This window comes from Oryctolagus cuniculus, chromosome 2 (assembly GCF_964237555.1).
Source record: "Oryctolagus cuniculus chromosome 2, mOryCun1.1, whole genome shotgun sequence".
Taxonomy (NCBI): Eukaryota; Metazoa; Chordata; class Mammalia; order Lagomorpha; family Leporidae; genus Oryctolagus; species Oryctolagus cuniculus.
The window spans coordinates 186,160,321-186,178,238 of record NC_091433.1 but is presented as its reverse complement, the minus strand read 5'-3'; the positions used below and the strand labels follow the sequence as shown (position 1 = coordinate 186,178,238).

At 40.2% G+C, this 17,918-nt stretch overlaps 1 protein-coding gene across 8 annotated transcripts in view; it reads right to left on the bottom strand.

Annotated features, from left to right (window-relative positions):
- The window catches only part of CYRIA (CYFIP related Rac1 interactor A), a 112,074-nt gene that overhangs the window by 17,404 nt on the left and 76,752 nt on the right, over positions 1–17,918 (bottom strand). For 7 of the 8 annotated variants that reach the window (XM_051840123.2, XM_051840141.2, XM_051840154.2 and 4 more), the window contains one exon: positions 16,788–16,867. In XM_051840123.2, coding sequence (XP_051696083.1) covers positions 16,788–16,857 — 70 coding nt within the window. In that variant the 5' untranslated portion in view covers positions 16,858–16,867. Of the gene's footprint in view, positions 1–10,973; positions 11,005–16,787; positions 16,868–17,918 lie in introns of those variants that run through there. The other variant, XM_051840160.2, reaches the window with a different exon arrangement.

Here is a 17,918-nt window from a genome sequence, read left to right as displayed (position 1 = left end):
AGTGGGATCGACACCAAGAGACACAGGACATTCGTGCTTACAAAGGGTTCTGGAAGAGGACTGGTATTCAAGTCTACCTCTTGGACAATCCTATCTTATTCCCAGATAGGGAAAAGTAACACAACTGCTGCTCCTTACTCAGTCCAAAATATTCAACAATCTCTCTGCACACATACACCACCTTACTGGAAACTTTGTAGATATTTATTTATGTTGAATATATTGTTTTGCACACCTGCTACATATGAAGCACTGGGTAATAGAGGGAATAAATATTGTCTTTTGGGGTCCGTATTTTTTTATTATTATTGTATCTTATTTTAAAACATTCTTTTTTTATTGTATACTATACATAATATAAAATTTACCATCTTAACCATTTGTAAATGTACAGTTTAGTGCTATTACACATAATCATAACATTATGCAACCACCAGCACCAAACGTCTCCATAACTTCTCATTTGCCAGACCTGCTGCACCACGTAGGAATGAGATGATTTCAACCAGGGAATAAGGGAGTCCTAAAGGACTTGCACATCAGTACCCAGTGAAGGGAAAGAGCGGGGTGGGCTGGCAGGAATGCAAGAAGTTGGAGGTGAGGAATGGGACTGCAGCTGAAGCAAGTGCTTAGAGGCAGCCAGAGGAAACAACACGGGGCCAGTCTAGCCTGGGAGACAGGAGAACAAAGAAACTTACTGCCCCTTCACCTCTTCACACCCTTCCATCATTTTCCACAGCTTCCAGTACATTTTCTCAGGTATAATGTTACTCACAACATCAATCACTTTATATTGTTATCTTTCCTGGCCGTGGATGTCTCCAACAGAAACCGAAAATCCCATAAGCTGGGAACTGAAACTGGAAGAAGGGTTTTGCTGGAGTGGAATTCTAGGCAAATGCTGGCAGTTTGCAAGTAAGAGGAGGGACAGGGAAGAAAACAGTTCAAAATACAGATCTTAGAAATCAAATACAAATCAAACAGTCCTTAAGTGAAATCCTTTCTCTTTCTGATGAATGTGTTAGAAAATCACAAGCTAAACAAAGACAGTTTCCTAAGGAGCAAGAGGAAAATCAAACTCAAGTTCATGACCAAGAATCTGATGGTTAAGACTACATGAAATAAATTATAAAGGAGTGTGCCGCACTGGGAGGCCAGCAAGGGCAGCCTTCTCTCTAATCTGGGTTGTCACCGGGCTCTGTCCCAGCAAGTCACCACTTGATAAGTTGTAGACGCAACAGATGCAGAACTAAGTGAGCTCAGAGGGGAGGCTGGACAATCCAGGAAACATCCTGCCCTGATCACTCACATGCAGCAGGAGAGAGAGTTCAAGCCAGTTTTTAACATAGAGGCCTTCAAGTGCTTCAGAAAGGAAAGTTTCCAGTAGATGTCCTGAGAGCGAAGCTGGGCTATAAACAGGCCACAGCCTCTCTCCACCCCAGGTGAATAACACTGGCATTTATGTGACCATGACGTTGGACAGGGAACCCAGGGCATGGTGTCGCCTCTCTCCCAGACTTGGGTGGGGGGCTGTGATGGCTTCCTTCCTTTACACAGCTGGAGGCTCTGGGAAGCTGCACCCTCACTGCCCAGCCTCCCTCCCTGGGCAACTGTTCCTTGTGCTTTACTAGAGACAGTTCTCATGTGGTTCTCTTTGGCAGTGGTGGAGTGGGAGGAACCCAATCCATCTTCCCTCACTTCATCTGAGCTTAGAAATTGTGAGCTCATTTTCTTCCATAATTTGTGAGTCTTATTGGATGTCTTATTTCCTCCCTCATCCCTGTTGCAGAACTGAAGTCACCTCCTCTTCTAGCCAATAATTAGGCCCTTGTTGCTGGCCATGGAATCCTGCCTTCTTGGCCAGAGTGCTACTGGATTCTCAGGGGATGGCTGGGAGAAGCTCTGGTCTTTCTTTTCCAGGAGTAAAAGGACTGTGTAGGGGCTGGTGCTGTGGCGTAACAGGTAAGGCTGCCACCTGCAGTGCCAGCATCCCATATGCATGCTGCTTCTAGTCCTGGCTGCTCCACTTCCCATCCAGCTCCCTGCTAATGGCCTGGGAATGCAGTAGAAGATGGCCCAACCCCTTGGGCCCCTGCATCCACATAGGAAACCTGGAAGAAGCCCCTGGCTCCTGGCTTTGGATCGGCACAGCTGCAGCCATTGCAGCCAGTTGGGGAGTGAACCAGTGGATGGAAGACCTCTCTCTCTGCCTCTCCTTCTCTCTCTGTATAACTCTGAATTTCAAGTAAAATAAAAAATCTTTTAAAAAAAGGACTGTGTAACTCGAGGTGACATTGAACTTACACCAAAATCCCTGGGGAAGTCTGTGACTCATCTTACAGTCATTCACCAGCTCAGTGATCAGTCATAAGTAATCAATGACAATTGGATGCCTTAGCTACAGGACTCCACCCATATCTGCTTCATTTGACATCCAGGACAATGCCCGACACATAATAGATACTCATAAAAAAGTTGCTTAAGAATTAGTTGAATCAATGATTTAAGTACATTAAATTTCATTTTATATGTAGTATATTTAAACATATTGTGTTTTATGATGGCTGTTCTTTTGATACCAGGTCTGTATTCTTGCAGTCAGTGCTTACATGATGCACTATCCACTTGAGACACTCAGTAAACACACACTAGATTAATGACTCAATGAGGAAATGGGTCAGGTGGCAGTGAATGGTGGGTGCTGAGTAGCAATGAAATAAAGGCCCTATTACTCCCAGATTCTCTGTCTCTTCTCCTCCTGTAGCTTTTCTGCTGCTACACTTCTCCCTGCTACAGTAAAACATCTGCCTTGCCTACAATCACACTGGTCACTCACACCTGCATCACTATTTGAATTCTTAAATCACCCATTGTTCATCTATGCCTCAATATTGCCTCAGTGTGGTTAACATTCTAAAAGGGCATTTGTTCCGTCTGGCAGAGTCAAAAAAACTGCACTTAGGCTTATTCCTCCAATCGTAAAAGCGTTACCATTTTTGTTTTCTGGAAAACCGCTTTGAGAGGCTTTGGTGTCTACACCTTTGGCATTCTCCTAATTTAGATTCAACTGGTGATCATGTTCTTAAAATTTACTGTGTTTTCAGATGTCAAAACGAAAGACACTTTGAAAGGAACTGTGAAGAATTAGTGACTGCAAAGGTTACTATATTTAACCCATCAGCAACCCCTTCAAGCATTTGCTGAGTGAACAGGAACTCTGAACTATGGGCTTTGCTTTTCTATTTTTAACACAAAGATTGACCTTTAGTCAAAGGAAGGCGGGCACACACACGCACACACACACCACACATGCACTCACACACACCCCAATAATCTTACAGATACAAATATATCCCTATTTCCAGTTGCAGACTGAATTCTTTGGTGATGTTTCTTCTAAGAACCACATTCTAAGCTTTCTAGCATTGCCAATTATTGCATTGAAATTGAAGAGAACGGTTACATGCAGCTGAGGTTACACATGTCTCACAATGAAGCTGTTAAAAATCCCCGTGATTTACACAGGCGTTTCAGAAACCAATACTTCTAGGAGCCTTGGAACAAGTGCATCCCGGCCATTATCTGGGAGATGATTTAATGCCTGTTCTGGACCCGCCATTGCGGAAAGTATGAAAATGTATCATGGGCACTGTGACCTTGCAGTCATACATCTATTGTCAAGAACTCAGTCGAATTTCAGTAGATATAATAGCCTCTTGTTAATTAAGATGGATAAACAGTGTGGATTTTGTTTGCAGGGGGATACACTGACCTTCCTTTGGAATACCATTCTGGTGGGTATTAGAAATGTTAGATGGTAGATATTAACTGCCATCAAGGTAGAAAGTCTCAGCATGGAGGGTGATGACATTTAATTTAAAGCAGAATGCTTGGAAATCCACCATGCTGATGGACAGGAAGGCAGGCAGTGCATTGTCCAAAAGACGGCTGGTGAGCCCACCCCAGGGCACAAGAGCAGGGCTCGGATTGGAGAAGGGCGTCATACCAAAGCGTCAAAGCCTTCCTATCTGAAAATCAGCCAAGAACTCCCCACGTCTTTAAGAACACACACAGCTTCTCCTAACAACCTATTCAGTGCTGCATGGAAAACTTGACAGAAAGTCAAACGAGACTAAGACAATCTGGGCAGACAACATAATTTATACAGAGATGTCTTTGGTTTGGAAGGAAGCCCTGGCGTTTCATTAGGACATAAAGCTCTGTCTGTGGTCCAATGAATGTGTTACACACTGAAGAGAAGTACAGCAAAAAGGATTTGCTAAGGCCATAAATAAAATCCATAGCCATTCTTCCCCACCACTCCTCACTCCTCCAATCCTTCTCCTCTTCTGGATAAACTACGAAGCATAAATAATTATCTATTAATAACATTTGGGGAAGCAAAGCAATAATGATTTATAGCAGAATACTCACTGCCTTCAGAAACAGCATAAAATTGCAAAGGTCCATGGGAACTTACAAGCGTGACTGGGCTGACATATTTATCTGTGCAGGATGTTAGCCATTAATCGTCCACACCAGAGCTTAAAGCACTTTCCTATGGAGCAAGCACATCAGGACTGAAAAGAGCAGGTAGGGTCAAGGTTCTGGAAGGTTCATTCACATGCAGTGGATTCCCTGCAAAGCGAGCATTCTAACATCAACTTCTTGAAACCAAGTCTAACTGCCAGTTTTGCCACTCATTATCTATTAGACTTCAGGGTAAACCAAGTAATCTCCTGGGGACCCAGACTAGTTCTTGGTAAAAGAGAAGGAAACGAATGACAGTCCTGCACCCTCCTTACCTATAGGGTCATAATGAGGACACTGGCATAGATTAAAAACACTTATAAAGAAAAAAAAAAGTAAGCAACTCAAGGCATCGTTGTCACTGAATGCTTATGTTGATGTAAATAAATTTTTCCCCAGTTCTGTTCTTTTTGTTTGTTTGTCAATTGAGGACACTGGACTGAACACATCTGATCATCTGGTATTTCTTGTTTCTTTTTTCTTCTTGCCCCAGACTACCCAGCCTCCTCTGAGCAGCCTTAGCAAGTGGGAAGGCAGCGGGGAAGAACAGAAGAAGGAAGGCAGCAGCAGTGCAGGGAGCATCTGAGTCAATAAGAAAACTGCCGATGACAGGCTGGCCAGACCACACCGCTTTCTATAGAGTAGGTGACTGGAGTGCATGGGTGAAGAGATCCAGAGCCCTGTTGAGGGTACAGTGTTTTGGAGACTTTAGAGTTTCCTTGTTAATTCCTATGACTACACACTATTACTGTTTCTCATGTTCCTATTGTGTTAACACATGTGGATTTCTTGTATAAGGAAACCATTTTCAGCCACTTTCTTCTAAGATCCTGCCTCCCCTTTTATCCCAGACTAAAACCTGCACGTCTTGTAGTGTATATTAATTGCTCTCTGCTCTGTTACCTTTCTCTTCCCTAATACCTGTACAGTTGCCCCTTTAATGGTCACGCATCTTGTGTTCCTAACAAAATTACAAGCTCCTTGAAGAAGAGGTCGTGTTCTCCTAACGTTCCTGGATCTTACCCCTCCAGGCCTCTCTGGTCCATTCAGAATCTCCCTCCACTGCCACTGCTTCTTCCTGTAAAATGTAGCCAGAGCTCTGCATATTCTTACCCAATTTGCTTCCATCAGAACCAGTGGTACTAAGCAGATACTTCCCATCCAACCCAATGCTGGACATTGAGTAAGACACACAATAATAGAGGCATGTGATGTTATCCAAGCCCTCACCCACCAGTGAGGAGACAAATACACATTTTAGAAGACAACCAACAAAGTCTAATCACTGATGCTGTCTCACATAGGGGATGCTGAAGTGCTACAGGCTCCTGGGGCTGACACACTGACTCTTCTCCACAGTTCATGCTAACACACTGATGAAATAGTCAACATTTCCAAAATAGTGCCCAGTAAAGGTAAAAGAAAAATCCAACACTGCAAATAGAAAGAAAAAGATTATGACATAATAGGGAAATCCATCAAATATATTTACTGGGCATCTCCTATGTGACTGTGGCACTGCCAGGCACTTTTGGGAGATAAAGAACTGAAAATATAATCGTTCTCAAGGATGTGAGGAAGGTGAAGACAGGATCATTCAACTTGGAAAATATCTACTGAGAATTTTTTCTAATTTTAAAAGTAATTGATATATCATAATCATATATATTTATGGGGCATAGTGTGGTATTTTGATAAATGTATATAATGCATAATGATAAAAATCAGAATAACAGCTTATCTACCACCTCAAATACTTGTGATTTTTTTTGTGTGTTGGGGACATTCAAAGTCCTCTCTCCTAGTTATTTTGAAATATGGGATAAATTATTATTCACTTCTCACCCTACTATGCTTTAGAATACTAGAACTTAATCCCCCTTTACAACAACATTCTGGTTCCTGTTAACCAACTCTTTGCTACTCCCTCTCCCACTCCCCTTTCCAACTGTGCTACTCTCGACTTCCATGAGATCAAGTGTTTTAGCTTTCACATATGAATAAGAGACTCCAGTAGTTGTCTTTCTGTTACTGTTCACTTTTTATATGCTTGCCATGATGACAGGTGACCAGGGAGATGAATATCTTCAAGGAAAGTTGGTTGCATACAATCAATGGCAACTTAGAACAACAGTATAAGCACAGTCACCATGCAACCAAGTGACAATGAACATAGACTACTTCTCAGGAACAACCCGTATGAATAAGAAAGTTATCCCTTGGCGCTGGTGCTGTGGCGTAGCTGTTAAAGCTGCCCCTGCAGTACCGGCATCCCATACGGGTGCCGGTTCCCATCCTGGCTGCTCCAATTCCAATTCAGCTCTCTGCTATGGCCTGAGAAAGCAGTGGAAGATGGCCTAAGTCCTTGGGCCCTTGCACCTGCGTGGGAGACCTGGAAGAAGCTCCTGGCTCCTGGCTTCAGATCAGCATAGCTCCGGCTGTTGTGGCCAATTGGGGAGTGAACCAGTGGATGGAAGACCTCTCTCCCTCTCTTTCTCTGCCTCTCCTTTTCTCACTTTTATGTAACTCTGACTTTCAAATATAAATAAATAATATTTTAAAAAAAAAGAATGGTTTACCTAAACAGAAGACAACCCTGAAGCTATCACATCATCCATCTTTGGAAGTCTTCCAAGACTTTCTCTGCACTAGCGTTCTCTTCCATCTCATCTTAGGTCAAATACATTGTCCTCTCCTATGAATCCTACAGCACAGGTTGTGTCCCTGCCAGATCATTTATCAACATCACATGGCAGATGGTGGTTTGCATGCCTGCATCTCTAAGTAGATTAAAGTTTAAAGTACCTGTAGGTACTTACACCACAACTAGCAGTTGCCTGGCACAGAAAATGTCCTTCATGATCATCTGAAAAAGTGCATCAGAGTGATTGCAATGAGGGGTTCTGTTTCCACAGAAAATGAATAAAGATACAACATATGGGCTGGGAATTCCTTTTCCAAAATGCTTGTGGCTAGAAGTGTTTCAGATTTGTGAGGTGTTCAGATTGGGGATATTTGTAGGACTTTACTGTTTGAGCAGCAGTAAGAAACGTTCAACTTCTACAATGGGATATTATTTTGAGATCTTAAAAAGAAGGGACTACTGCCATACCCAACAATATATATGATGGAGATTTATGCTAAATGAAATGCACCAGTCACAGAAGGGCACATATTGCATGATTGCCCTCATTTGAGTTATGTAAAATACTCAAACTCGTAGGAGCAGAGAGAACGGTGACTGTCTATTAATCCTTCCTCAGATGAACTGAGTATAAGCTAAGAGACAATGTAGCTCATGGATCCAGAAGGATGGACACAGCCACTCACACCTGTGGCCTGACAGAAGCAGCAGCAGCTCATTTAATGAGTGCACCTAATATACACATCTCTTACTACTGTCCTTAACACATACTGCCTGGCATTCAACAAATAGTGACCATAAAAACACAAAGTGAGACAATATCATCAAAAATTAAAGATTCAATATAAAGAGGCATAGAGAAATCTCAGAGGTAGTAATTAATGGAAAAGGACTCTAAAACAACTATGATAAACATGTTAAAGGATCTAAAAACAAGTTGACCAATATATGTGTACAAATGGAGAATTTTAGCAAATCCTTAAAATATGTAAGAAATAGACACACTTAAAATGGAAAATTCCATATCAAATATCACAAAATTTTTGATGACTTTATCATCAGCAGAAAGTAACAGTAAGCTTAAAGGCAGGGCAATAAAAATCACACAAATTTTAATACAAAGATAAAAAAGAATCTTAACAATGAAATCTGTAAGACATGTCAAACAACATTTCATAAATGCAAGAAGTAGCCCAGAAGAAAAAGAGCAATGATATGAATGACAACTGATTTCCCATCAGAAACAATGAGGCCAGGAGGCAATGGAACAACTTCTTTCAAGTGCTTTAAGAAAACAAAGCATAACAACTAACACAATATCAGCAACAAGTCTAGTCCTGCCAATCTAGAATTCTATATTCAGAGACATGTATCTTTTAAAATTAAAAGGAAAATATGTTTAGATGAAAACTGAAGAAATTTGTTCCCGATAGTCTTTAACTAGAAGAAACACAACAGAAGTTATTAGATTGAGGTTCAATGATGCCAAAGATGTAAGAAGGGATGGTGGACACCAAAATATATAAATGTGACAGTAAAAATAAAAAGCCTGTTATAATTATACATACAGACACACACAAAAGACTACTGAGTCAATAGACAAAACACAATACAAAAAAATAAAAAAACCTGAAAACACACACCCCAGGATTTGATTTAATCAGAAGGAGGGAAAACACTAGGAGAGAAAGATAGCAAAGATTTAACAAGTGACTATAACACCAAGATAGACTGAAAAACATTAATTAAATGTAATATTATAATTATTTGCACACACTTAAATAGAAGGCTCACATATACACATTAATTAAACATGTAATGATGAATTAAATGTATATGGACTGAACATTCCAATTAAAAGGTAGATATTATCAGCCTGAATGAAAAAGCTAAGGCTAAGTATGTGTTGTTTGTAAGAAATACACTGTAATGATAAAAGCACGAATAGGATGAAAGCAAAAGATTTGGAAAACAGTCACCATGCCAAGTATAACAAAGCTGGTATACTCAAAATATGAATTGCTTAGGGATGTATCCAACAATACATGTGAAAGACTTCTGTGCTGAAAACTTTAAAATATTAGTGAGTGAAATTAAAGAATCCCCAACTAAATATAAAGATCTACCATATTAATAGGCAGGAAGAATCAGTATTTTTTAGATGCTGTATTTGATATTAATTGGTGAAAGGTAGGACAACAGAGCAATGAAAGAACAGAATCCAGAGGTGGCCCCATACTTATTGCAGTGAACTGACATATGATAGAGCATTAAAAGAATCCAACCATGCTACAATTTTATGTCTTTTTTTTTTTTTTTGACAGGCAGAGTGGACAGTGAGAGAGAGAGACAGAGAGAAAGGTCTTCCTTTGCCATTGGTTCATGCTCCAATGGCCACCACGGCCTGCGTGCTGCAGCCCGCACATCGCGCTGATCCGAAGCCAGGAGCCAGGTGCTTCTCCAGGTCTCCCATAGGGTGCAGGGCCCAAGCACTTGGGCCATCCTCCACTGCACTCCCGGGCCATAGCAGAGAGCTGGCCTGGAAGGGGGCAACCGGGACAGAATCCGGCGCCCCAACTGGGACTAGAACCCAGTGTGCCAGCGCCGCAAGGTGGAGGATTAGCCTATTGAGCTGCGGTGCCGGCCACAATTTTATGTCATCTCAAAAATAATAAACCCAATATCACTCTCATAATTTATATGCAAATTAGTTCAAAATCAGTCATTGACCTACACATAAAGCTTAAAATGATAAATCTTCTAGAAAGAGCCATAATAGAGTATCTTTATGACTTTGGGTTAGGACAAGATTTTCTATAGAACATAGGATACAGCACGTGCTTAGCATATAATTAATAAATGATAAATTGGACTTCAAAATTTAAAATGTCTATTCATGAAAAGAAATTACAAAAATGAATAGGTAAGCTAATGAATATGTAAAAATATTTAAAAGATGAACCTCACAAAATACAAGAAACTGAAATATAATAAATGTAGAATATAGCAAAGAACTATGACTTAATAATACAAAGAAAAATAACAATTAAAATGGGCAAAGGACAGACATATTACTGAAAAGATAAGCAATAGGCACATGAAAAAGTTCTCAACATCACCAGTTATCATGGAAATCCAAACTAAACTCACAATGAAAGGCAGGCATTTAGGCTAGTGGAGTACCTGTTCATCTTTAGCTCCTGATTCCAGGTTCTGTTAACATAAACCACGGGAGGCAGTGGTGATGGTTCAAATAACTGAGTCCTTGCCACCAGATGAGAGGCCAACTTGAGTTCCTAAGTTCCTGGCTTCAGCCCAGTCCAGCCCCAGATGTTGTGGATATTTTGGGAATATTACATAGAATCAACCTCTCTCTCTCCCTCTCTTTCTCTTTGTCCTGCTGCCTCTCAAATAAATAACAACAAAAATGTAAAATCACAATGAGATACCACCCCAACACCAGAATACTAAAAGAAGAGGACTGACAATACCAAAGGTTGGCAATGATGTGGACCACTAGAACACCTAAGCTCCTTACTTATTGGTTGGAATACAAAATAGTGCGTTCTATTTAGAAAACTACTTCATAGTTTTTCTGAAAAGCTACAAATAGCCACTCTATTACCTAGTATATACTGCCAGACATTTATCCGAGAAAAATGAAACTCACAGATATGCTCACAGTTAGGTTACTCATAATACCCAAAAACTACAAACAGTAGACATGTTTGTCAACAGGGCAATGAGTACATAAACCATTATAGAATGGAAAAAATAGAAAGCAAAAGGGAAAAGTTACCTATATTTAGTGGCATGGCTGAATCTCAAAAACACTCATAAAAGGTATGAAGGTACTTCAAAAAGCTTGTGAAAAAAATGCAATTAATAGACAAGTTTATTTTAGTACAAAAAAATTGAAATGCATGCATAGTAGTTTAATACACATTTTCCATGAATTTTTAAGACATCATTGTATGCAACATTTATTTCCATCAAAATAAATTTATTTTTAATTCCACAGATTTTTTGAATTGCCCTCATATACAAAATATATATTATATGATTAATTTTTGAAAAGATTTATTTATTGGAAATGCAGAGTTACACAAAGAGAGGAAGAGACAGAGAGAGAGAGAGAGAGAGGATGAGAGAGAGAGAGAGAGAGAGAGAGAGAGAGAGAATCTTCCATCCACTGGTTCACTCTCCAAATGGCTGCAACAGCTGGGTCTGGGCCAGGCCGAAACCAGGAACCAGGAGCTGCTTTTGGATCTCCCACATGGGTGCAGTGTCCCAAGCACTTGTGCCATCTTCTGTGGGTTTTCCCAGGCCATTAGCAGGGAGCTGGATCAGAAGTGGAGTGGCCAGGACTTGCATTGGCATCCATAAAGGATACTGGTGTTACAGGCTATGGCCTAAACCACTTCACCACAATGCAGGCCCACATATGATTAAATTTATATGAAGCTCAATAACTTATGGATTAGCTAAATTAGTCTTTTGATATATAAAACAGATCCGACCAGTGGGTAGATTGAGAAGAGGTAATGCTGGAACTTTCTGGAGTAATACAAATACTCTGAGTCTTGAGAGAGTGTGGCATTTGTAAAAATTAATTAAAATAGACATTTAAGATCTATGTATTTTAATGCATGTGCATTATGTCTCAAAAAAATAAATTTTAGAAACTGGCAGTCAAGCAAAGAAGAGACATCATATGTTTTGGGCAGATGGAATGGTATCAACATTAACCAGAAAAAAAAAAAAAAAGGATCTTCCAAAGGAATCTTTTGTTTTGACTTATGCATAAAAGCTCTGTTGAGTTTAACTCACCCATTTGAAATGTGTAATTCAACAATTTTTAATATATTCCTAGCACTGGACATAACCCTCTCTCTTACCTCCAGGTCTAGACAAGGATTAATCTACTTTCTGTCGCAATGGATTCTAGACATTTATGAATGGAGTTATAGAATATGTGACTTGTGACTGGATTCTCTCCCTCAGCCTAATGATTTTAAGGTTTGTCCTTCTTGCAGCATGCATAGCGTTCATTTCTTTATACTGTTCAATAATAGTCCATCAAATGGATAAACCACTTTCACTTGCCCATTCATCAGCTGATATTCAGCTGATGTTTGCTGTGATTCAGCTTCTATGTATAATGTTGCTATGAATATCTGTGTATGAATCTTTGTGTGGGCACACATTTTCGTTTCTCTTGTGTATATACCTAGGAACAGAATAGGTAATCACATGGTAACTTTATATTTGGAGAAGCTTTGGAAAGCAAGTTAACCATTTTACATTCCTGCATCAGTGTATGAGGATTCCAAGCCCTTCGGGTCCTCACCAGCACCTCTTATTATCTCTGATTAGAACAATCCTAATGTGTGTGAACTGCTAGCTCATTGTAGTTTTGATTTGCATTGCCCTCATGGTCAATCAGAGTGAACAAGTTTTTATGTGCTTACTGGCAATTTGCTTATCTTTGCAGAAATGACTACTAACATCTCTTTGGTAAATCAAATTGTTTGCTGATTGGCAAGAGACAGTGAGAGAGAGAGGCACAGATTTTAATCTATTTGAACTTCTACTTATTTTGGCAACCTTCCACTCCATGCTCTAGATCTTGGAACCTGAATGGTTACTTGGCTTAGCTGTGCTTACACTAGGATGGGATACCGACCCAGGTATTTTTAATGATCATTTTGCCTTGGGAAGCACAGGAACCCCTTCATTGCATGGGTGGTGCCTGCACCACACTAGGAGCCACAACAGTAGACCTGGCTGAGCAGCCATCAGCACGGCTTCAGGTATATTTCCACCTGTACTCTCTCCCTCAAATCATCACCCATGAAAGGTGAGGGAGGTGGTTGAATTGGTCTTTCATTTCTCTCCTGTCATCTAACCTTACAAGGAGATAGAGAAAAAGGAAAAAGTAGAGGGATAAAGAAATGAAGAATGTTAAGTGATTGTGGAGAAATCTGAGCATAAAATGTAGAACTTGTTGCAAAAGTCAACAAGAATTTGAATCAGATCTTTCCAACTGGAAAGCTTATGCACAGATGGGTCTAACTTTGTACTCTGTTTTGACGCAGGTTAATTGCACCTCTTTGACCCAGTTCCATTATATGCCATCAACAACTTCAAAAAGGATCTTGGAGATGAAGTAGAAGCTTCACATTCATTTTAAGCTGTGACTACATGCTGATCAACCTACCTTCCTCCCTCCACTCCCTACTCCTTAACTCTTTACAAACCAGCCCCTGTATTCACTGTAACCAGTCCCGAATCTGTGCTCCCCGTGGCTACCAGAGGCAGCTCACCACCCAATTCATCATCCCTTTTTTTCTTTTTTAAAAGATTTATTTTTTTATTTGAAAGTCAGAGTTACACAGAGAAGGAGAGGCAGAGAGAGTGAGAGAGAGAGAGAGAGAGAGGTCTTCCATCTGCTGGTTTACTCCCCAATTGGCCACGATGGACAGAGCTGTGCCGATCTGAAGCCAGGAGCTTCCTCCAGGTCTCCCACGTGGGTGCAGGGGCCTAAGGACTTAGGCCATCTTCTACTGCTTTCCCAGGCCATAGCAGAGAGCTGGATCTGAAGTGGAGCAGCCAGGTCTTGAACATATGGCGCCCATATGGGATGCCAGTGCTTCAGGCCAGGGCTTTAGCCCACTGTGCCACAGCTCCAGCCCTAGGATTTTATTTTTTATTTTTATTTTTATTTTTTTCCACTATGTAGGATTGGCCCTGCTGTAGTTGTTGCAGTCATCTGGAGAATGAATAACCAGATGGAAGCCCCCCCCCCTCACACACACACACACTTACTCTGCCTTTCAAATATATAAACAAATATTTTAAAAAAGAACTTATAAATCAGACTTCTTTCTGTTCCTTAGACACTGTGCTTCTCTTAAGTCCATTATTTTGTCTTAAATTGTGTGCCTATCTTATCTTTCATTCTAGCCCAAGAGTTTATAAGGCAATGACTGCTCTGGCTTAACTCTGAATCTTGATGTGGTCTGGCTTTCATGGATGGTCACAACCATGGTAAAAGCACCCTTACTGGATTTTGCTTAAATCTATAGACTCCTGGAAATATTGTGACCACAGCCCACCTCCCTATCCCTCTAGTTCATCATCATTCTTTGTTGAAAAGTCCTGTTAGACAACAGGATTTTCAATCAGAAAAAACAAAATCACTTTATTTCCCTATGAGTGGTCTTAGTTTGCAGATAACTAAGTTGTTCCTTGCAGTCAGGGGCAGAATGACGGCTTCTAGGAAGAGGCTTGTGATGAGCTCTTAAGGGCAGCTCCCTAACCATTCTCTGTGTGACTTCATGAAGTTAGTTATCTTCTCAGAATCTCAGTGGAACAAAGTAAATCTCCTTGGGATGAAAGGGGAAGTAAATAGAATTCTATATATTTTTCTAAATTTAGTTTTGTCTTTTCCTTAAATCTTATAGCTCTAGTCCTACTAAGGAGCTACTAGACAGAGAATCCAGGCAAACTTCCTGATCTTGAATAAACTGTTGACTCACAAATGGAGTTTTCATACCATAAACATCATCCACATTCAAGATTTCTTAATGCTTTATTTAGCCACTGTGACCTCTCTTTAAATAGGATGTTAGGGAAATGTCCAAAGACTGAACAGATCACAGTGCTGTCAGAGTGCAGAGAGAAGAACAGAGGCCTCTGTCATCAACCCTCCCCTGCCTGATATAGGTGGGGGAGGGGACTCCCAAGGCAGAGCCTCACATGCCTGGTGCCCTAGAGGATCCTAAATGAAAACCATTGCTGTAATCCATGTAGATTTTATTAAATTAAATTAAAGGACTTTAATATTAGAATTGACAAATAAGTCAACATTGGTTTTTGTAGAGAGCCAAGAAACCAGGTACAGCATAACAGCCAAGTGGGTGTTCAGAACTCTAGTAGGACCATGTGAGCATGTACGGGTGCATTTGGAATGCAGGGCTTCCCCAAAAGAACAAGGGCATAACTCTTCTAAGTACTTACATGCTTCTGCAGCCCTGAAAGAGGGGAGCATTATTTTACCACTGTTTTGACATTTGAAGATGCTGAAGACAACAGCACAGAAGGCATGGCAAGAAATAGAGAGCACTTAAAAAGGCAAACAGTAAAATACGGGTGGCAAGATTATAGACTATTTTAGAAACTTTCTTTGAAGTTATTAACGCATCATTATTTTAACAACAACAAAATATAAGGGGATACTTCAAAAAGTTCATGGAAAATGGAACTAAAAGATACGTTTATTTTTCATGCAAAACATTTTTGAAATCCAGGCATAGTTTTTGCATAATACTCACTTCATGAACTTTTGGACACCTCTCATATACATGGGTGTCAATTTTCTTTTTTTGCACCAAAGCAAATGTATCTTTTAATACCAATTTTCCATAAATGTTATAGAATGCCCTCACGTACATTTTAGAGGAGCAAAAGTATCAGAAAGGCCCGTTCCTTCCCAAGGATCAAATGCACCTGGCTCTGGAGCTCTAAGCTTTACCCCTTCCAGAGCTACACCCAACAGCAACAGCAACGACACCCACAACACACTGTGTTAAATCATCTTTCCTCAAATAAAATCTAAAATACTTATTTTAAAGAGCAGATGAGCTTTCAGGACACTTTTCCAGTAACCATTTCAAGCACAGTGAATAGAATGAAGAGATACACACAGGGAGCTTTTGTCTTTTGGTTTGTTGCTTGTTGGAGCAGTCTTCTCGTACTTACTTAGCAAACGTCTGTTAGGAAGTTTATTAATCTGCATGTAAGGAAATTCCAACTATTATATACAATATAAGTAAAATACTGAAAAATTAAAGTTTAATGGAAATTAAAGAGTGCAACAGATGGCGAATGCTGGGGAAAAAGCCATTAACTGTATGTGATACTGGGGAATGATAATTTTAAAAAGGGTTGAACAAGACAGAAGGTGGAAATATGGATTTAGTTTGATTTAACATGAACGTGTCCATTATTTGTAAGTCAATAAATCAATCAACAAAACAAAGTTAAAAAGAATCTACTTATTTATGCAGTCATGATTCTTATGCTGTTTTTACCTAAGAAAACACTGTCAAGTTTTTGATAAAAGAAACACACTTGTAGCAATAAGGGATATGTACTAATATTTCTCAAAACCCTAAAATGATTCTATACACTCAAATAATACATAAAGAGAAGATGGAAATGACTAAAAAGAAACTCTCAGCCTATTTCTGTTCGTAGTGACTATTTTCTTTCCTGTGATATTTCTATATTAAGCTGTGTAAACTATTATGCTTACTAATTCATAAAGCATTTTTGGAAAAATACATAATAATGATTTATGCAAGGCCTGCAAAAGCTGACTATTTCTAAATTCAAAGAAAACCAGGGACACATTAAAATGATTTTCCACTGAATTTCTAAAAAAAATAAAGAAGGAAAATGTTCTCAGAAATGATCTCAGAAAGAATGCACAGAACCATTTGGGTTTGGTCTAAATATCACATAAAATCTTTATGCTGTAACTTCTTTATCAACAAGCTATAAAGAAATGGAAAGTTTCCATTATGATGTTGTAATCTTTGGAACTTACTTTCAAAATCCAGGAAAAAATGTGGATAGTTTTCAATTTCCCTGGTAAGGACTTTGAGCAGGTTTCCCATCCCAGCAAACCTAGCAAAGACAACACAGAAACAAAACCATTAGCAACATAAAAATAGACTTGTATGAATACCCTGGACCTCTGAGAGCTACTGCTCAAGATCAGAAGGCAAGCATCTCCACCCTGGGAAATAAGGAATAACATAGAACTCACTCCTGAGTTGTGGTAGACAAACACCCCTGAGGTACTGGATCCCTCAAACTTAGGGCAGCTGGATTAAACCACACAAAGCATGACAATAATGAGCGGGTCGTGATGTCTGTCTGGAGAAAACACTTGCACTTTGCATTCACTCGCAATGTTAATAAAAACAACAAAGAACATTGTATTCGCAGAATCAAGTATTTTAGTTACTGATACATTCTATGAAATGCTTCCCTTTGCTCCTTCGCAATCCCCTGACTCCTTAACAGAAACTGTGTCAGCTGTGTTTCATTTCCTTTCCATTGACATGGGCTATCACATCAACAGACAAGCACAGCAAAGAGGGTGTTCAGAAATATCTACCCAGAAAGGTAATCTTCAAGTTAGCGAGGTGCAGAGTTTAGTAAACACGGAGTCCCAGGGACTCCTGCTAATGTGCGGAGGAGACCAAACTTCTCAGAGGTGTAACTCCTAGGCAAGTTAGAAGTCTTTGTACCACGACAGGGGATTGGGTGCTTCACAAAGCAAAAAAATGAAAAGGCACAAAATCCAAACAGTTATTCTTTTTTTTTTTTTTTTAAGGATTTTTTTTTTTTTTGACAGGCAGAGTGGACAGTGACAGAGAGAGACAGAGAGAAAGGTCTTCCTTTTGCTGTTGGTTCACCCTCCAATGGCCGCCACAGCCAGCACACTGCGGCCGGCGCACCATACTGATCCGATGGCAGGAGCCAGGTACTTATCCTGGTCTCCCATGGGATGCAGGGCCCAAGCACTTGGGCCATCCTCCACTGCACTCCCTGGCCACAGCAGAGAGCTGGCCTGGAAGAGGGGCAACCGGGACAGAATCCGGCGCCCCGACCGGGACTAGAACCCGGTATGCCGGCGCCGCAAGGCAGAGGATTAGCCTAGTGAGCCACG